The 21,548-nt window shown below is 50.7% G+C and overlaps 1 protein-coding gene and 1 non-coding gene across 3 annotated transcripts; one reads left to right on the top strand and one right to left on the bottom strand.

Annotated features, from left to right (window-relative positions):
• Positions 1–2,922: 2,922 nt before the first annotated feature.
• Positions 2,923–14,712, bottom strand: LOC140251973 (ras-related GTP-binding protein A). Of its 2 annotated transcripts, none has more exons than XM_072336200.1 (10): positions 14,636–14,712; positions 14,152–14,185; positions 12,079–12,178; positions 11,080–11,146; positions 9,866–10,088; positions 7,745–7,840; positions 7,167–7,289; positions 5,041–5,132; positions 4,684–4,799; positions 2,923–3,501 (listed from the first exon to the last, which is right to left on the bottom strand). In XM_072336200.1, exons 2-10 carry the CDS (start codon positions 14,176–14,178, stop codon positions 3,404–3,406), a joined length of 942 nt encoding a protein of 313 aa, XP_072192301.1. In that variant the 5' UTR covers positions 14,179–14,185; positions 14,636–14,712; the 3' UTR covers positions 2,923–3,403. The 2 variants fall into 2 exon arrangements, with proteins under 2 accessions (XP_072192301.1, XP_072192300.1); XM_072336199.1 differs by lacking the exon at positions 14,636–14,712 and adding an exon at positions 14,429–14,567.
• Positions 14,713–14,983: 271 nt separating this feature from the next.
• On the top strand, positions 14,984–15,055 carry TRNAE-UUC (transfer RNA glutamic acid (anticodon UUC)). The gene has a single exon. It is a non-coding gene; the product is annotated as a tRNA-Glu (tRNA).
• Positions 15,056–21,548: the final 6,493 nt, after the last annotated feature.

Raw genomic sequence — 21,548 nt, 5'->3', positions numbered from 1 at the left:
CGCCCCACCCCATCCCCCAACACCGGGGCGCCCCCAAAAGTGACATCAGCGGCCGCCGCAGCCAATGGGCGGCAACACGCGCCGCCGCGTTACCCTGGAAACGGATGCGGGGTTCGGGGACGGGCCCCCCCATCCCCGGCGAGGGGTGCCCCCAAAACGGGGCTCGGGGGCGGTCGGGCCCAGCCGGGGCTCGGGAGCCTCGCGGCGGGGATGGCGACGCTACGGAGTCGCCGAAGACAACGGGGGGGCGGCCCTGCCTGGGCGCGGCGCGGTTCCCCCCGTGGAGCCCGCGGCGTTCGCCGGGAGCGGGGCGGGTTTGCGGCTGGGGAGCGGCGGGAGGTGCCAACTCCGTCCCCGCAGCGTCCCGAGCGGCCGGGACAGCTGTCTGCGGCACGGCCTTAATGGGACAGGGCGCTCACCCTCCCCACCTGCCCCCGGTAGCGTTGCTTACAGGTGGCCTCGCATGTGGCCCCGGCCGCCTCCAGCTGCTCTGTCTGTGCTACACCTATCCGTCCGTCCATCTGTCCTCCCACCTACCCAGCCCATCCCACCCCCTTCCACACACCGAACCGCACACACATCTAACCCCTATACCCCTCCTACCCTCCCTTCATGCAACCATTGTACACTCACCCACCCACCCCTGCATCCACCTACCTATCCGTCCTTATAGCCCATCCCTTCCCCCACCCTCATCCCCTTCTAACCCATACATCCATTCACTCACTCACTCATCCATGTACCTCCCCCTATACCCACCTAACCCTACCTCTCTTCAACCTCCCACCCACCTGTTTCTCTCTTTAAACACCCACCCAGCGCTATCCCTGCTCTGGCCAAAGCTGACACTTCACCTTTGCAGAGCCCTGGCTTTGCCTTGTCCTCCTGAACGCATGGTGGTGCCATGTATACCCCCATTGGCCTTAACCCAGCTGCTCCATGATGTGGCACCATCCGGCAGGAGGAGGGCCAGGTAAGTCAAAGGAAAGATGAAAGTGACAGGATAAGGCAGGATGGAGGCACCCATGGAGGCAAGGCCAACTGGGGGTTGACACAGTGGGTCAGTGCCCACCATCAAGGGACAGTGGAAGATCGAATGACTGACCAGATTCAGAGACCTCACGTGGAAGGGACAAGGAGCACAGATGACTCCATTTGGGGCATTGACCCCTCAAAGCACAGCAAGGAATGATGCATTTTCAGCTCCAACATTTCAAAGATATCCTCGTTTTGTTAAAAACAAAGATGAAATTCTTGTCACTTCCATCCAAGCAGCAGGAAGAAAGCAGTCAGAAAAGCCACAAGCAAAGGGCACACAGCAGCACTCCCTGCTATAGGGAGGACAGCCAAGCTCCCAGCAGCCCCCCAGTTTGCTCTTCAGCCTCACAGCAGCCCCTGCTATTTGGGGATGTGGGGAACTTGCTGCGCTTGAAGCACTGCTGACAGCCCTGAGATGGAATGTTGGCTGTTTCGATGGATGGACCTCTAGAGCCTGACCAAGAGCAGAGCTTTATCCCGCAATGAAACCCAGTGGCACCTCCCAGTCTGCTCTCACACACAAGATAACTCCGCTTGGTTTGTAACCATGGAAATAAGGCAGCATTTCCCTCCGTCCTCATCCATTGCAGAGCAGCTGCCTGCTAGGAGAAAGTACTCTGAGCAGAAGGTGCTGGGATCCACGCCGGCACTGCAGCTCTCAATCCATCTCACACAGATCTGAGGCACCTGACACCAACCGTTCTGAGACCCTGACAGCATACAGATGGGCAGCAACCCATCCTCTTCCTCTGCTGGACAGGGCTTGGGTGCAGAAAGCCATCAATAGAGCAGGGATTGACCTCAGAGCACCGTGGGAGCATCCACAGGAGGACCTGCAGCTGCCATGGGCTCTCTCCAACCTATCAAATGCAGCCACCAAGTGCATGAGATCTGCCGTTCCCATTCCAGCACAGGAACCTGCAAGCACTGAAGACAAACAGAAACCCTCCGCTGCACATCAAACCCATTCATAAGCTCCCTAGAAACTCTGGCGTTTCGGTTTGTAACCGGCACCTAAAGCTTCTCTCCCCTTCAGGGATCCTCGATGATCCTCGCTGAACACAATCCCTGCCCTACAGATCACAAACGCATCTGCTGAGTAGGTGGTGCAAGACACGGGTGTTTAATACCATGAAGATTCAGAACTGATGGAAGATCTCGTGCACAGCCCAGCTTCAGCTCTCCAGCTGAGATCTGCCCTTTGGCTCTCAGGTCCCACAGCACAGGCTCACACTTGCAGGTATTTTCCCAGTGTGTGGGTCAGAGATGCAGGGGAAAGCAGGACTTTGTGAATGCAGAGTGGAGAGCCAGGCTGAGTCGCAACACCCTCTTTTACACAGTCATTGGATGCAGCAAGAAATAAAGGAAGAGATGCTGACAAGCATCAGCTCCCACCCAAGCCAGATTCCCCTAACTCACAGCGCTTCTGTTCTCCCTACGTTTAATGGAACCACACACAAAAACTCACTTAAAGTGGACGCAATGTCAAGACACACTAATGCCAGACACTGCCGAACTGACTCGTCACAAACACAGCTAATACAGCTCACACACACACGGCCCAGAGCTGCCACATCCTTCAGGTCCTGTGCACCCATATCATCCCCAGCAGGGAGACCAGGCATGCCAGGATTCTATATGGCCTTTGGTTCCTCTTTATCATTACCCTTCCATCACCCCAGAAAGTGCTGAGAGTCCAATACCACCCTGACCGCTTCACCTGCAAATCCCGCCTTGGCATGGAAAGAAGAAAATCTCTAATGCAACTCTGGAACGATCTTCAGTCAGTGCCCCCCCAGAACACCGTGAGAGGAGAAATGCAGCTGATACACACATCTGCTCGCCAAAGCTGCCCTGGGCTTCAGAAGAAAGAAAACCCACTTTCCAAAGCTCCAGGATCTGAAATCCCTGGTAGCAAAAAGTTTATTTTCATGACTGAAGACAAGGAGGAATTTATAAATGTATCCTAGCGACCTACCAATAAAATAGGAAACACTTCATCCCTGTGATCTGTACCAGCACCCGGGAGCAAACATCCAAAAAGGCTCTGCCACGTGCCACTGACAGCCAGGAGCGTGAGACCACGTGCACATCACCTGTCCTTACTTCTTCCCAACCCCATAAACGCCACGAGTCTCTTTTGAAGGTCCGCAGTGTGTCCAGACGTCATCCACGTGATCGTGTCCAACGTTAAAAGGAGAAACGATACAGGTTGCGGTGGTAAGCAGCACACTCATTTCAAAGCCCACAAATACATCCACATTGTTAGATTCTCCTAAAGAAAGAAAAAAACAAAACAAAACCAAAACAAGGTAGTTCCAATCCACTTCTTCTCCTGCCAAAGACCACGTGCGTTGGCCAACGTTCAGCGCATAAGCAGGCTGTGCTTTGGTCCATCCACTCTCTCCAGCTTCTCAAAGTGTTTTCTGGCATTGCGGATGTTGATCAGCGTAGCTGCAGAAGCTAAGATGGAGAAGGGAAGGGGAGGGGAGAAAAACAGAAAGGATGTGAGAAAATAAACCCTCAGGAGCCCTGCCCGAAAGCTGCCTGAGGACAGTGGGTATTGGAGTTCCTATCAGCAAAACTGAACCCAAATCCCTTGGTAAGACTCAGCTCTTGCTCCTGAACTCCTCAGTGATCACAGGGTGCTCAGCAGGGGGCCAGGTGTTCTACAGCTTTTACCTGCAGTGACCAGTACTAGATTTCACTTTCATTTGGTGAAGTGATGCAGCGTGAAAGCGGATCTTCCCTAAGGGGAGCAATGCTCAAAGAGTACCAGCATCCCATCAAACAAGTTCAGGGATCAACCCCTCCTGCTCCCCAGCTGTACAAAAGCAATGCTGGAAGGTGTGTGCTGCCTGCTGATCGCAGAGCAAACTACACCCGTTTATTCTGCTCTTAAGGCAACACAGAAGTCGCTCAGCTTCTCATTTGCTGCTCAAGCACAGCAACATCACAGCTCAATAGTTCGCTCAGGGTTGCAGAGCTCACACAGGTTTTCCCTAATCCGGTAAAACAATCTTCCTGTCCTCTCCCAGAATAACAGCTGTAAGTCACACAGCTGCCCAGGACAGTGGGCAGGCCTTAAGCACCTCCCATTTTTAACAGCTTCAACTACAGTTGTGAACACAACTAAGTATTCCAACGTGCCTCTGGCACCGCTGCCTCCAAGTTCTTCAGATAAACAGATGCTACTATAATTAGAGCCCTTGCCCTCCTGGACACTTCAGGCAGCAAGAGCGAAAAACACACCATCCACCTCTGCTTCCTTTTCAGAAAATCACTGTGGCTGCCAGATCAAAGCAGCCCAAAATAGGTTATTAGAGACGGCCTATCAAATCAGGTCACATCTGTTATAGTGGTTCCCCACTGTTGCTACAGTTCTCCGTCGGACAGCAACAAATAGCTCAGCCCTCAAAGGTGCCCATCTCTTCCTGCAAAGTCACATTCTAACCACCTTCCCCCCCTGCTGCTCAAACAGGGCAAGGCAGTGGGACAGATCCCCCGCACCCCGGAACTAAATCATTTTCACTGCTTTGCCTGTCATCTGCTGTGTCCTGACAGATGCTTTCTGAGCCAGACTTGTCCAGGTTTTTGTCTCTGTGAATAAAAACAGGTCAGAAGCTCATCTCTGCTTCAACTTACGTATTGAAGGGTCTGACATCACCACCATCACGTATGTATTTGATGTGAAGATGTCAATGAAAGCAGCAAAGTTAGAGTTCCTGACCTCCATGCTTTGGAAAGAAGCCGCCAGCTTACTAAAGAAAGGAGAACAGAAAGAGTAAATGCACTGCTACTGTACAAGTGCTCAGACAGAACCTCCCCCCCACGTCCCATGTTTATTTGCATTTATTGGCTAGTATTGCTTGCCAGGATGACCAGCAGATAAGACTACAATTCGTTTAAAGGAAAAGCCCTAGCTTTAGGCTTAATTGAACCAACAAGAACAACAAGCATGAAACTGAAACACCCTCCCAGGTCTCCTTCCCTCCAGCTCACCTGCAACTTAGTTTGAATTGTTTAATAATGTTGCTGATTTTCTCAAATCTGTGGATATCCCGCTGTTCTTTGCATTGATAGTGAGAAATGACCTGCAAGGCAGAAGAAGTGCAGTTAGTTGCTGACTGCATTTAGTTACTGACTTCAGTACAGCTTTCTCACATTCAACAGCAGTTATAAGAAACTGGTGGTGCCCAGCTCAGGGATTCCCTTTGCCTTTGGAAACCATTTGCAGCAATCCTAGCAGTGCTTTGGTGGTGAAGAATGCGGTCATAAATCCTAGGAAGCCTTTAACGGGTACGGATGTAAATAATGTAAGATATGTAAGAAGCATTCTTGTTCACGTGGGGTCTGAATACTCCAACTTAGCAGCCATTTAATTCTTCATTCAAAGAACAAGAAGGTGCAAGGTGGGGAAAGGCAAGCCCATAACCCCCTGTAGTGCAAACAGACCTTTAACAAACGCTGGAGCAGTTTACCTACACCTATCACGCTGCAGACTTCCACAGAACAAACCTGAGAAGCGTGCTGCTCTGCAGCACTTGGGATGCCCAGCACTGCTCTGAAACCAAAGCAAGCTGTTCTTCTCCAACTCAGACAAGTGGAACAAAGGCAGCTGTTTCCTAGGGAGCTCTCTCTCCATCAATTACCTGAGTCAGACTAAGGTTGTGCTAAGCTGCTTGTGTTCAGATGTGCTTCCCTCCTTCTCCTCCCACACAGAAATCTTGCAGCAAGGTGCAGACCTTAGTGCCAGGCTGCAGAGTTGGAAAGGATCACATTTTCAGGAGTCCTCACAAGATGACCCACACCTTCCTCACTCCCACTGCTTCCGTGTGGCTGACAGCCTACAGAGCTTTCCTCTCCAGCCAAGCCAGCCAACGGGCTGAGGAGGGAAGCTGCAGCATTAAGAGGGGTCACACACATTCAAGTTGTTGCATCTTCACTCCCACAGAAGCCTCCAAAGTAGTATCATTTCAACACTACACTGTGTGCTTTGTACTTGAACAAACAATCAAACCAGCCGCACTGAAAGCATCGCATACCCCTGCACAAAGGTGTGAAGCTCAATTTTCCACCAATGGAACCATATTTAATGGGGTTTCAGAAATTAACGTGGGATTGTTTCTGTTTGCATTTCTGTTACTGAGCTTTGAATACAATTTCAGAATAAGATTTCACCTCAGGAGAAAGCAGTCTCCGCAGAAGCTTAAATGTATGAAAACAGAGAGAAGTCTTTAAAAGCCACCATTACACTGAGAAATCAGTACAGAATTCTTTGCTCCAAAAATCGTTTTTCAGTAAATAAAAAGCTATTTTTTTTTGAGTGCATATAAATACCGCTCCGTATCACCAAGGTGCAGCTGTTTATCATCTACTGAAGGTCAAAAAGCAGAACTCGTCAGGAGGTGTTTACTTCTGACGGTACAAGTGAAAAGAAACAGCACCGTAACTTCAAAATCAAGTCTTTGCTTGGCAAGGAAAGCACTCAAAACTTGAAAAGCAATTTCTTCGGGTCGTGCGCTGTCATAAAGCCCAAAGAGACCAATCTAGAAACTAAGAGTATGGAAAGACAAGCAGCAATGGTGGTTTTAACCAACACGTTTTACCTTTTGGATACAACAGGTTAGAAGCACAGTTACCGCACAGATGGTAACTTCAAAACCCACAGCAACCCAATTGCTTGTGATCCTCTATCCATGCTCCAGGTTTGTAGAGCATCAGGCACTTGATAAAAAAGGAATTAGGAGGAGTTAAAAAGCCAGTCTAGGAGGAACTGAAAAGACTTTTTCAAGCTAAAGGAGGCTCTTGCCCTGTGCAGAAAGGAATTCTCAACAGAACTCCCATGACCGACAAGAGAATGGGGATATGAAACCCTCTGAGAGCCTGGAAGAGGGAAATAGCAATTAAATTCTCATCTCAACAGCTAGATGTGGAAATTTTGGGAAGGTCACATGAGCCACCAAGTCATGTCAGCTACTTTCAATATCACAAAGCCTGGACCAAAGAGTTCTACCATCTGGTGCTGCCATTTCTCTTAGGACAACTGCCACAACAGCGCTTTCCTTCCAGGGCACTCTGTCCTAGGCTGGGCGGAGAAACACAAAGGGCAGAACGGCTGTATTCACCAGGAAAGTGGCTCTCTCAAACAGAAGCACTTCATCTGCTTCAATGATCTGAGCAAAGTTCCTCAGGTTCATCTCCAGCTGCTGGACATTGGGGATCAGCTGATAGACTATACTGGACCAAGCCTGTCAACAAAGAAAGACAAGGACTGCATTATCATTTCTGCCTCAGGCCCACACAATACACGGCGTGCTCAAAAACCATTCGCAGTGGTGAGCACTCATAGCCTAGACAAGACAGAAGCACTTCTCCCACTCCACTGTGCATCTGTCTGCTATGCTGAGGGCTACCGGTGATATCTGTTTTCCTGAGTGAACTCTTCAATAGCCACAAAGTAGCTGGGCAGAGCATTTAAGCAGTGTTAAAAGAATGCTGTGAGAACAACACATGGAGGGCTTTTATTTATTTCTTCTTAATTAAACCCAAAATGTTTCGATGCCATTTCTAACAGTTAACCTGCAGAAGGAGTCACTGTAGACCTAACAATGGCCAGTCAGCAATTAACCACTCACCCTCCTCATGCTCATGTTCTCAAGTGAGAGGGGGGTAAGGCCAGATACAGCGAGGACAGCCTACAAACCTTGTAAAGTGTTTCATCCCAGATGGAAGTTCTAAAACAAGCACATTCCAAAGGACGGGAAAGGCGCCTCAAGTCTTCCTCACGCTCTTTAAAAATCTGTGAAGTAAAATGATCAGCAGTTGAGTGTAAATATTTTGGCCTTCGGTGTGGTTACCGCATTGCATTTCTAGCACACACGTCAAACAATACTCAAGCACACACAGCACTGGAGAAAAGAGAGCAGCAGAGCTTGCTGGCTTGGACAGTCTGTCAGAAACCCACTAAGATAGCAGGGACAAGCAGACCTTGGCTGTCACACAGCAGGAGACTCAAATGTGGAATAACTATGATGTTACAGAGTGGAAATGGAAGCGTATGTGCATGAGCTTGACAGAGGACCTGAGATCTGACAAGTCCCTGGTCATATGTAATAGAGTAGAAGGGAAGCTCTAGAGAGTTTCACCACTATCAACTGCATTAACAAAGCAGCTCCAAGGCAAGAATACAGCCTTCTCCCATCAAGTTCTGCCCTTAAGAAGTTATGGTTACAAAACAAGAGGGGTAAAACAGAGAGTACAACATTGCAGCAACATCCAGCAGAAGTAGCAAAAAGAAAAACAAGCAGCAAGGGAGCTGGCACTGCAACCCCACCAGGGAAGGCACAACGAGTACCTTCACCTCACCTCACTGTGTTTAGGAACACGACAGAGCAAGCTGATCTCCAGGACATGTTGTGTAGGCCAGCATCCGCCATCTTGGGGCCCGAGATACCAAAGGTTTAACAGTGATTTACAGGGACAGTGATTCGGCCCAGTTCAAGAGTTTTTTGCATGTTCTTATGAATAGCGGATGCTTTAGAACAGCTTTAATGGGCATACAATGATATGCACTAAAAATAGACTCAAAGGAAGGCCCCTCTGTCTGTCTACCCTACGCTTCAAGGCCTCACTTAAATTTGCACAACTATATAAATCCAGACAGACAAAACAGCATCGCAAAGATTGTAAGAGCCTCCATTCAGTTTGCAGGGAATAGATGGAAGTGAGGTAGAAATCCCTGAATCAACCCTACGAACAAACTCATTGAGCTATTTTTGCACTGAGCTGGAGGGCAGAACTAGGAAAGGAGAACCACCAGTGACAGAGAAAAAGCGAACGGGAGCCAAAATGCTGTGTGGGAGAAGTCTGGCTCTGCAGGAAGGTCAGGGAGTGGCTGCAGCCACGGGACCTTGTGAATCCACCTTTGTTGCTGCCCGGGCAAAACGTTCACCAGGAACCAGAGCATTTAATGTGACTTCATACTTCAACCTAAATGGGCCTCCATGTTTGCTCCAGGTCAAGGAGTGGAAAGCAGCCAGGGATGTATTTGCCAGGCTAAGGCGTCTAACCCACAAGGAATTTTCTCCCTTGGTATCAGGAGCTGGTTGCTTTTAGCCATAGCTGAGAAAGCAGTGTTGGTAGAAACCCGCCATATTCCAGTCTCCCTGCAGCCTTCCAAAAGCTCTGGAGAGAGCAGAAAACAAAACCTCTCTGGGAGGCTGATCTCCACAGGGTGCCTCCGGGAACACCTCAGTGTTAAACCAAGAAGTGACCACTGGGCAAATGGGCCTCATTGAACACCTTGTGACAGGAAGGAGAAGCACCAACTGATAAAATCCTCTTTCTAGTTAACCAGGAAAGTTTCAACCCTTGTTTCTGTTACACTTTAGAACAGTGATTATGTGAGACCAAAAACGAGAGCTACAGAGAAAACATCATTTGTCATCACCACAACCCTCAAAGTCATCCAGATGGTCAGAGGAGTGTTCAAGTTGACCAAATTTCTTTCAGTTTTACCTTCCTTCCCTACCCTCTGGAGCCAAGCTCTGGTACAAGCATTACAATTGATGCTATCAAAGAAAAAGCTTAAGAGATGAATTTTCCTGGGAAATCTTTCCAGGTCTCTTCTCCGCTGGAATACATGCAAGAGACAGCACTACCATGAAGTCTGGAAAGGCAGAAAAGGGCTTGGACAGCTCTGAACATCCGAGAAGCCCTTCCAGGAACAGTGCTGATAGGACCGTGTCTGAACGAGCACTGGCTTCAGCAGAGTCAAAAGATGCTCTACTTGAAAGCATTTCTATGGCAACTATCAGCTTCTCACCAAGTCCCGCTGATCCTCCTGCACTAAGTCCATCTTGTGCACTAGGCAAAAGATCTTGGCATCGGGAGAGTTCTGAAGAATTGCCTCCAAGCATGACTGGTAGTAGTGCATGTCCTTCTCCAGCTCGCGGCTTTCTACATCAAAGACATAGATGAGGACTTCTACGTTGCGGAAGATGTTGTCCCGTTGACTGGTGAAGTAGTTCTCCATAAAGGTGTCCTGCCTGAGGAGGAGCAGAGCAACAGAACAAGGAGACCCCCATTAGAGCAACCAGGCTTCAGGACGGTCAGGAAAAGTGCTGTAAAATATCACCTGCTAAAGACGTTTACGTGCTGAGCTGCAAACCACACCACAGGAGGCCAGAAAAAGAGCCCCACAGGCAGCTAACTTCCCCAGGATCTAAGGCTCCCCAAGCATTTCCAACTGAGCACAGTAGGACGCTCCTGAAGAGCATCTGCTTCCCAGTCTCTCACAAGAAGCGGAAGCTTCCTACAGCACACAGCTGCTGCTCGGGGCTAGCACAAACAAAGCTACGTTGCTTTTAAAGAGCTGCATAGAAAAAAAAAGAGGCACAACAGCAGTAAACCCATCAGTATGGCTCGTTTTACAGGATTTAAGCGCACTTTGACTAGCTTCTGCTGAATACAGCTCAGACGAAACATAAGGACGTTAGATTTGGTGCAGTTTAGCAAAGTTGGACAGCTCTGCCGAAGCTCTGTGAGCGGGAATGGTCTTTAAAAAGCTGCTTCCAGGAAGCACAGAACCAGCAGCAATCCATCACTTCTCAGCAGGAACCTCAGATGGTTCAGACTCATGAGATGCAGTTCAAAACCAGCATCACCTCCACCAGCACCATTGCAAGAGAACGTTCAGGGCTCAGGCTTCTTGCCAGACCAAAAAAATGCAGCCAGCAGTGAAAGGGTGGGCCAACGCACTGCACCTTTCACATGGAGATAACTCGGACTGCAAGACTGCAGTCATCAGCCCAGCCTCTTCCACCCAGCTCCATGCACAAGCCTAAGATGTGATATCCACTCTTCCCAGAACTGCCTCCCCAGTCTCACTGCGGCACGCACAAAGCTTGTTCCATTCTCTCCACACACAAAAAGCACACTGGTGCCTTGGGGTGCCTGCTCTTGCTACATCCCCAATCTCATCCAACAGTTAACCCACAACAGTTTCAAAAGCAAACAAAAGGTTGTTAAAGTACCTACCCTCCACAGTCCCAGAGGTTCAATACCAGGTTTCCTAGAAATCTAACATGGGAGTGCTCCACATCAACTGCAAAGAGACAACAGGGAGATTACTTGCTGTGCCACACACCCAGCTCCGAGCCTCCTCATGCAGGCACAAGGCCATCCTCTGCAACACAGCCCACAGCTCATAGCGCTCCATTTAAACAGCGTGGCTGTGTGTAAACCTGTAGCTGTAGATGTTACAGATAAATGCAGCTGCCCCAGTAACACAAACCTTCCTGCTTGCTAACCAGGAGACTGCCCTCCTGAGAAGCACAGCGGGCCGTTTCCTTTCAGAGACATTCATGGTATTTTAAGAACACGACTTCCAGCACAACCTACCAAGGCTGATGTAGAGCCTTGCAGAAAGAGAAAAAACCTCAATGCAGTAGAACAAAGAATGAAAAGCACACTTCAGGAAAAGACCAAATCCACAGCAAAGAAACATACACCGATCTTCATGGGTGCCTCACAGTGCAGTGTTAGATCCCAGTGATCCGAGCCAGTGTTTCACTGAGTGCTTTTCCAGATCAGTGGCTTTGAAGAGGCAAAAGAAGCCAATTAAGGTTGGTGCACCATCCTGCCCAAACCCCAGGCACGTGGTAAGATCTCTGTGCGTCCAGCTGGGCTTGCCATCAGCAGGCTCACAGCAGAGGTGTCAGCACCAAAAAGGGACCACAAGGCTCTGAGCACTTCTCCAATAACACATGTGGCAGCAAAGGCTGCCAGCTGATCAACAAAAGGAAGGATGAAAGTCCAACCACAAAGCAGCAAGACTGGATACAGCATTCCTTTCTCTTTCACTTCAGCCTCCACCTGACCTCAGCTGAACCGCTGGGCAAGGTGATGATCAGCAGGCACCCCCTGCTCCTGTGAGGGGGAAGGCAAGGTAAGGCCGGCTGGAGGAACAGCCTCAGCCCTCCATGTGGACAACACTGGAGCCCTGAGAATTCCCAGCTCGCACAATACAAGCCTTACTTGTGGCACCCAGGCGTCGTGTGTCTCTGGCAATGTAGTTTGCAAAGATGATGGACCTCATGCTGGTCTTCCCAGACCCGCTTTTACCCATCAGCAACACCTGCAGAGATGAGAAACACAGAATTAGCTACCACAGAGCACCGCCTTCTCCATGGCTCCATGTCTTGCTGCATAGAAAACCTACTAACAGGACTCTGGTACTACAGACTGAAATGGCATCAGTAAAGAACTATACCCAGGAAGCAGGATGCAGATGGCATCACCTCCTCGCTTCACATCCTACAATCCTTTCCACTGTTTGCATTCTCAGCACCATGCCTACCTTCTATTTTGCTCTCTCAGGACTCGCTGCCCTTCATTCCTTTCAGCATGGTGTGTAACACGTGAAGTTCAGCCAGCCTGCAGCCACTGCCGCCCATAACCCTCTTTCCTACACACAGTGGAAGACAACCCATTGCCAGTCTCCTCTTCCACCAGCCCTTCACGGGCTGCAATGTTTGCCAAATGCACTGTCACCAGTGATGAAGGCTTGATGCTTTCAGTGAGAGCAAGGGACCGGTTTTATTCTCAAGCCATTAAAACCACGCTGAAAGGAATCACTTGCCTACTCAGCACTGGCATTCTCCACTCATTACTTCTCTCCTAATCTTGCTCTTTCCTTTTTCATAACACAGCTTAGTTTCTCTCCCCTGATAGCGGTGAAATACAAGTTTCCATGTTGAGTTTCAGGTGTCAGAACCCCAGAAGAAAGCTAAAAGCATATGGGACAGCCCAGCTCGGGTACACCAATCTGCCATGCAGGGAAAACAGTCTCCATCCCAGAATCTAGTCTGCAGATCCTCAGGCCAAAAGAGAAGCAGCACCTTTGGCAGCAGAAAACTATGGGATGGCAGAGCAGCAAAGAGGGGGAAACGATCACACGGGCAAGACTCCACATCGTGATCTAAAAATAAACGCTACACTGGTGGCAGCCAACGTGGACTTGCTCACCAAAACAGCTGTGAAACAAGTTCCAGTTACAAAGTCAAATCCAGCCTTTGGCAACAGCTCTGAAAATCTATCGTCAAGGATCAGCTTAAGGAGAGTACAAGCAGCACTGGTGCATTACCCAGCACCAGGGGGTGGCTGGGAAGGAGCTCGCTCAGTCCTGACCTTACTGCAAGTGCCTCAGAGTAACACGGGCAGCAGCACCCTGTAGAACAAGGGGCTCTTCTGGGAGCAACCGCAGCATCATAGCAGAGGCAAAGGCCCCTTCCACAAGGAGCTGACCATGCAGTCAGGACAGTCACTTTGTCCCCCACTTTGCTTGGAAGAGCCCTGATGGTTTTGTGACAGCGGCTTTCCTCAAAGCAGTTGGCCACTCAGGTTACACCCAGCAGCCTAGAATGAAGCCAGACTCCAGAAACCTCCATGCAGCACACAACAAGAACAGCAGCATCTCCTACTTTACATCAGCTTCAGAAATTCAGCGTGGCTCCAAGATGCAGCACAAGCCAACCTACAAGGGAACCTAACTCCCAAGCATCGGGCTACAGTGGCCTTTCAGGGAGGTCAAACACCAGCATGTAGGGACAGAGAGGAAACTCAATCCTCGCCCAACACGGCACAAAAGCTGAGCGCCCCTCACATCGCTGCCTGAGCTGACCTGAATGTGCTCACTGCTGGGACACACGAGGCACAGCGCTGCTGTCTCACCCTGCCAGAAGCCCTGAGAGCAGTGAGGAGCTGCCCACACCAGGTTGTGCAACACCCAGAGGGTCTCCCCAGGCCGGCAGAGCAGGTTGGGGCACATCCTCTTCCCTGACACAGCAGGAAGCCCACAGTCAGCAGAGGGTTTGCACAACACACGCCAAATATACTCACATGGCCGTTACTGGGGACGTGCAGTTCTGCTGCCGGCCTGCCCTATCGCCAGCAAACAGCCTCTAATTTGATGCTGTTTCCCAGCACGTTAAGCATACGCTACAAGAGCCTCAGGAGGCAGCTGACAGCCACAGCACACCCCGGGATGCAGATGAAAACATGGAGCCACGACAGCAAACGCAGACAGGGAATGGAAATCGAACCGCTCACCTTTTTCTTCATGGCTGTGCTCGGCATCACCTCCCTGCAGAGACAACAGCACTGTTACACCGCTCCGGCTCCTGCTTACAAGCCTCAAGCTCCCACCGGCCCCCAGCTCCCACCAGCGCCGTGCAAAGAGGAACCTCCCGCCCCGCTCCCGCGCAGCCGGGCCGCAGCCACCCGGAGCAGCGGGGCCTCGGCCTGTCCCAGCCCCGAGAGCCGCACCCGCAGCGCCCCGCGGATCCGCAGAGCTCCGCACGGCCCGCGTCCCGCCGCGCCCCGCTACCTCTATCCGCGCCGGGCACCTCCCAGGCCGGTTCGGCGATGCCCGCGGGCGGCGGGAGCCGCGGGGGCGCGTCGCCGGGCCGCCCGCAGCGCTGAGCGGGTGTGAGCGCCCCGCGCTCCGGGGCAGGCCTCAAAGCCACGGCCTCGCGTCAGCCCGGCGCGCCGCTCGAGTCCCGCCTGCTCCGGCCGCCCCCCCCGCAGCGCTCACGAGACTCGGAGCTCGGCGGCCTCCGCCGGTCACGTGAGCGCCGCTCCCGCCACGCCTCCAAAATCACGTGATCGGGCGCCGCCAACAGGGGCGGGGCGGAGGGAGGGAAGGGCGGGAGCTGCGCTGCGGGTGCCGTGCCGGGTGCGGGCGGCCGTCCTGCTGCTGGCGCTGTGTGCTGCGGGGGCGGCCGTGCTGGCGGGCACGGTCTGTAGGCGGCAGAGTCGATACGGCCCCGCGGTGTTTACTGGGCGGCCCGACAGGCTTCGGTACAACGCAGCGCTGGGCGGGCTGTGACGATGGCGGACAGCGAACGTCTTGGGGCGGGCTGGGAGTAGCCTCAGCAGCGCCTCCCATATGGTCTAGCGGTTAGGATTCCTGGTTTTCACCCAGGCGGCCCGGGTTCGACTCCCGGTATGGGAAGGACTCCACTTTTGCTCCCCGTCGTTTTGGAGCCGTTCAGACGGCAACCAACCTGGCGACCGGGGCCGCCCAGAAGTGCCAGCGGTTGACGGCCATGGCGGGTCCCGGTTGGCGGCACCGCGCGGCCGCCGTTTGCGCCCCTCTGCGACACCCCGGGGCGCGGGATGCGGGCGGCGCTGCGCTGCGCCCCCACGGCAGCGAGCAGCGGGATGAAGCGCCGTGCGGCATGTGCGTGTGCGGGCGGCACCGCTCCGTACGCTACGAGCGCTTAGCAAAGGCGAGGGGAGGCCCGCAGGAAAGCCCGGCCCGCCTGGCGGTGTCTTTACCGGCGCTGCTGACAGGCGGGCGGCAGCTCAGCACACAACGGCCGCCAGCTGCCGCCGGGCACGCAGCACTGCGCATGTCCGCAGCCCGGCCGGCGCGTGCCGCACGGCGCAAACTCCGAGCGACAGAGGACGGTGCGGGGCGTGGCGCATGCGCATCCTGCGTGTGCTGTACTGCGCATGTGCCGTACGCAGCGCGCCCAGCAGGTCCTTGCGCGAGGCAGGCGCAGGGTTACGTTACCGTACGGCGCGACGCCACGCATGCGCTGTCCCGCCTCCTACGGCGTGGCGGCGCGCGTGCGCTCTTCTCTCACGTCGCGCGACAGCGCGCATGCCCACAAGCGCCAACCGCCGCGGCGAGACGGTACGGTTGCACACCGCCCTCTGCTGGGGGCACGAAACCGCGCGCATGCGCACTGCCCCCTCTCTCGGCCGGCACCTCCGCGCCTGCGCACTCCTCACGCTTTCCACCGCGGGGCTCCGCGCATGCGCGGCGCTGACAAGAAACCAGAAGCTCCAGTGACAGAACGGAGCGCGGTGTTGTTAGTGCCGCGTTACTGGAGAGCTGGGCGCTGTGCAGCCGTGGTCATTAGGGCAGGCTACGCCGAGTATGGCTCCCAAGCAGACAAACGCAATGTCTCACAAAAGCAATGTCTCACAAAAGCAATGTCTCACAAAAGCAATGTCTCACAAAAGCAATGTCTTACAAGCTCATAGGGCCTTATTAAGTGAAACAGGGAGACCCGGGTTTGCAGCGTGTTCATTTTGTCCCCTGAGGGAATCAGCTGGGCTCACGGCCAGCCCAAGGTCTCCAGAACAGCCGCTGCCCTTTGGGGGTGTCTGTGGGGACAGGCGGATGTCTTTAATAACGGCACACACCCGCTGTGTGCTCAGGGATGTTTCTGCATCTTCCCTGCTCCTGCTGCTCAACACCACAGGGTGGGTCTGTACCAGCTGGGCCTGACCCGCATTAAACCTACGGGATAAAAGCCCACACCCGGTATCCTGGCTCTCCTTCCTCCTTAACGGTGGTTGATTTGCACTTTGTAGCCATTCATCATCCCAAAGCACAGGGCTGAAAGTGCACACATTACTGCCAATTGCCACCTGCCTGCTGCCGTGTGTAAGTAAGCGCATACTCGCCCTCAGCCAATTGCATGTGTGAAATGGATTTCATCTCACTGCTGGGGTGCAAGCAGAGCGTTACTGCAGCTCAGCTATCAGACGGTAATTTGATAAACCGCTTTGTTTTGATCACATACAAACATACCGGCTTAGTTTGCCTTTGTATTTATAGCCCGCCTCGCTTCTCAGATCCGGTCTGGGACAGCCTGCTGTGCTTCACCTGCCAATCCCTTTCAACCCACGCTGTAAACAAAAACAGGCCGAAGCCTGGCCTGCTTCCAGCTCCATCAGCAGTGAGTGGAGCCCCGTCCCGCAGTCAGCCATGTGTGCAAGCACAGCCTTCAGACACAGCTCCTGAGCTGGCACACTGTCCTAGCTCCAGGACAGGAGAGCTACATTTGACCTGCATGATTTTAACCTTCCACTGAAGTGAAGATGTTCCTCTGATGTGAGTCACTGGGCCGTTGTTTAGTCAGGCATGCTGTATGATCCGGGATTTACTCAGAGCAAAGTAGTTTCAGGACAGGAATCCAGGACAGACCAGGGCTTATCCTGACATCAGGATGCTCATTGCTAAGCAGACCCCTAAATACGGTGCTGAGCAATTTGTCTGCAGTCCTATGAGCAGGGGGAGCACTGGGTGAGCTGCAGATAGCTGACATTTCCAAAGGACTTATGCCCATGGAAACAATCCTCACGGCCCCTCTGGCAGCCACCCTTTGGTCATTCGTGCATTCAGACAGACAGGCTTTAACAGTGCGCTTTAATCCTTGCAGTCAGCAACACGTGCGATGACATACAGCTTAGAGCAGCGATACCGAATTATTTGGGTCTTTGGAAATAAGCTTAATGCAAAAGAAGCTTTTCAGAATATGACAACAAAACGTGAGCGCTGCCCAGATTGGAGGAGAACCCCCAGGGCTGAATCAGCACAACTGAGCCTGGAAACTGAAGTGACTGGAAAAAGCAGGGAACACAGAGACCAGCATCCCGCCTTGCAACCCAAGAGACAGATATTACCAATAGGATACGCACGAGCTGGCCTTAAAAATGTTAGCAGTCACTTCTGCCCAGCTTCAGCAGCAGTGCCCAAGTGGGGAACTTGCACAGAAGGAAATGTTTTGGCCATCGGTACTTCTAGGCTAAGGGTGCTTTATTGATGCCAGTCACTCCTGATCCCAGCTGGGATCAACCAAGGCTGAAACAGACTGAAATCCACTGTTGGCATAAGCCTGCAATCACGTACTCTGTTGTACATATTCAACAAAGCAATATTTCTGAGCAATGGACATGCTGCTGTCTCCTAATCTCTGAATTCCTGCCCAGGAAGTATGAGCACTTCTTTTACATTCCTCGCACAGATCTTGCCACCGACCTAGGAATAATTTTCATCTGGTAGGCTCTTTTGTTGGATGGCAATTAAGTAAATTCACTCTGAAGTTTATTTACTTTAGGAAATCAAGTCTGTTCTGTACCTGGTTTCGTTTCCAGAAAGGGAAGAAAACCGAAGCTTTGGGAATTTGTCTCCCTTCCAACGCCCTCCCATTCATTTAATGGCAATCAAAATAATGCTAATCTTGGCGACGTTTGCTGCAGTGATAAAAATGTTGTCTAGGCAAATCCAAACCCTCTGTTCCTCGGCTGCATATGGTCCTACCGACACCGCTAATGAAGATTAAACTCTTTCACCACAGACACTTGAGAGAGACCCAGCACCCTGCGTACCACCAATGCTTTCTCCAGTACATTAATTTTCTTCCCAATAACACTGCTTTGTATGTCACCGCTAATTGCTGATAGTTTTTATTCCCTTAAGGAATGTTGCTTCCGATCTACACCATTTGATCTGTTCTTGATGCTAACTGTGAGAGCTCATGAATAATGTTACTGATGTCTAGCCTCAGTTCTTGCTGCCTCAGCTTCAGGTCATCACTCTCTGCCCTATCCCGTATGAAATGGATTTATGCCGTCCTCCAGGAAAGGAATTAACAAGGTAAGGAAGACGCACGAGGTGACCTTGAAGACAAAGCCCCAGTTATGTCTCCTCGGAGAAATTTCTCTCCTAAATTACACAAATGTAGTTGTCTCCATCTTTCCATTGCCAAAGTCTTCTTTGCAATGCCCTCAAAGTCAGACCCTGCCCAACAAGTAGCACCATTTATTACTGATCACCAGTGATGAAGTCACTTTTAGCAGTACAAAAGAGTGCTCATTTTCTCTGGAATTTCACATTCTTTAACCTAAGCAGCCACATCCCTGGATTTCAAGAGAAATTTGGGGCTGCTTATACTGTGAAGAGATAATTCTCCTAAGGACTGAAGTTAAGACTCATGCCCGTTTCTATGAATACCAACTTGCCAGCAGCGTGCTCAGAGTAGCAGGAAAGAGAAGATGATGTCTTTTACAAGACAGATGACCCAATCAAGAAAAACCCACCTGGGCCCAATGCTTCGGTTCTTTGTATGGTGTGCTCAGAGCTCAAGGAGTGATTCACTCCACAGATAAGCAAAAACACAGAGAGCAACTAAGCAAAATAGAGACACTGCACAGAGGCCAATGGATTTATTGCTCTTACTGTTTGTATCTGTGGAGATGAGTACTTCAGAGTCGTGTCTTCCAGGGAAGAAGAGAAGTTAATCAAATTAGCAATGACAATAATTGCAAACACAACACAATACAAGGCTTCTGAAAAGAGTTGCAATTTAAGTGGCCTCTTTTCTATCACCCAGAAAATCAGCTGATTTTAGAGGAAAGACAGCATGAATAAGAGGGCCTTAAAGAAGCCCTAACCCTGAGGAAATAAATCCAGCTGCGACTCAAGCAGAAAAACTGTCTGAAAATAAATGAGAAAGAAGTTACAGGCCCTTCACTTCTACCAGGTGATACAGGAACTTCACACATATTTTTCCCCTAAGAATAAGCCAGTTCTGGAAGCATTTGAACTTATCCATCAGCAAAACATTCCTTGAAATGTCAACAGGTTGAGACCAGCCATATCAGGCCACCAAGAAGCTTAAAAACTCTTTATTATTTTATCATGAGATGCCATCTAAATAATTACCCAGGTTTGTATTTGGTGTAGTAGTGGCAGCCAAGTCCCACAGAAGATAAAGAACACTGATGGCTCAGCTCACCCCTAATTTTGGGAGTACTTCACAACCAGTCGCCTCTGGCTCTTGTGCTGATGAAGGCTTGCGGTGTGTGGACTGAAAGCCGAACAAGAGCTGGAAAGCAGAGCGCATTTCAGAAGCAGACTTGCAGAGTGCGGCATGGCTCTCAGACAGATTTGTTGTCAGCTCCCCCAAAGCTACTGGAGCAATGACAGCTGACATTGACAATTCACCTCGGGGGGAACGTCTCCAGTTATATGAACAGGAAAAAAGATATGCAAGAACGTGGTCTGTGTCAGGACACCCGCAAGCTTTCCCTTCAGGCAAGAACCTCCATAACTTCTTTACAAAGGTCCTCACAAAGCAGGTGGCTGCTGGCAGAGATGGGAGAAAAGGAGGAGATGTGGCTCTTGCTACAGTCCCCTGCAGCTCTTGCTGTTGCCTTCCTGCAGCCAGAGCTATCGGAGGGAAATGTTCCACATCTCTGTCTGTAGTCCCATTGTTGGTATATATGTGCAAAACTGGCCAGCAAATTGATCTTTTTGCCAGCCAAAAGGCCCCATGTTTGCCAGTACCATCTCTCTTTAAGTTCTGTGAATGGAATGGGGAAATGTGAAATTGATTTTAAAACTGTGAAATCGAAGGAAAGAAATAAATCCCAGCAAAACCAAGATTTACCCTTTTAATCGCTGTAAATGCATGCAAGCTCTTTGTCCTTACACTGGATCTGATTTTCAAGTAGCAGAAAAGAAAGCAGAACGTCCTTTAGTAGCACGTTTCTGAAGTATTTGGTTAACGGCACAAAATGAAGAAAAATATCTATCATGGCTCATGTGACAACCATGTCAGACAGTGATTGCTATTAGAATCGGTGTCATTATTGAGACTAATAAATACTGACTGGTATCAAAAGAAGCCAATGAATTTTCATAAGATACTATTTGAGGGAACACGAGCAGTTTCTAGATGTGCCTCCAACACGCCCACCATTCTGACTGTAGGTATTCCAGTCCCACATGCCTGTTCATTGGTAATGTTTTATTCTTGTTATGTGTCCATAACTATACTGCCATCTAAAGAAATGGAGCCATTGCTCTTACACTGATCTGAGCTTCCATGCTCCTTCTTTCCAGTTAAAACAAAACATAACCACACGGTGTTCTTTGATGTCATTTCCAAAACGTAACACAGAGACAGGCTTTCATGTTAAAAGGAAATAAAAGTGGTAATACAGTAAGGAACGTATCTGGTCACGATGACTCCCAAACTATTGATGCTTGCAGCTGATTCAGAAGCTTCTTTAAGCCACACAGCTGTCTACAAAGTAAAATCTGTTCTATTCAGAGGGCCATGCCAAGATACAATAACAGTTACACAAATGCTCTTCCTTTGCAAAACTACTGTTCTGTTTAGTCCAATGACAAATTGCCAAATACATGTAGTTGAAGTAGGTAATAAGAGCAGTCAGGTCTAAGGTCAGCCCAGTGACTCAGTAACACAGCCCTATCAAGGACAGTATGCCCTGGGCTGAGCTGGGACGGGGTCCTTGGGTCAGGGAACCCAAGGTGAAGGTTTATCAGTGCCCTGGTGCAGGTCACTGTGAACTCACCTGAGGGGTTACTTATAAATTCAGTAGCCTCATCTAATCTTTTACCTTTGATCACATGTGATGACTCTTCCCATTTCTTGTAGCACCTTGCTTTGATGTTGCATCTAACAGAAGGCTCCATACAGCGTTCCTCGGTGTCACCCCCAGCCCTTCCGCGGCGACTGTGGAGCCATTGTCACCCAGCTGCTACTTCTCAGTTCCTAGGGGAAACACAAATAACCACCGAGATGCAATCATAGAAGCAGGCCTGCAAAAAACAATAGGAACAAACCGAAATTCGGCTCTAGACAGACATGTACTAAAACAAGGCCTGGTGAGATGAAAGG

This window comes from Excalfactoria chinensis, chromosome 4 (genome assembly GCF_039878825.1).
Source record: "Excalfactoria chinensis isolate bCotChi1 chromosome 4, bCotChi1.hap2, whole genome shotgun sequence".
Classification (NCBI taxonomy): Eukaryota; Metazoa; Chordata; class Aves; order Galliformes; family Phasianidae; genus Excalfactoria; species Excalfactoria chinensis.
This window is presented reverse-complemented; position numbering and strand designations above follow the sequence as displayed.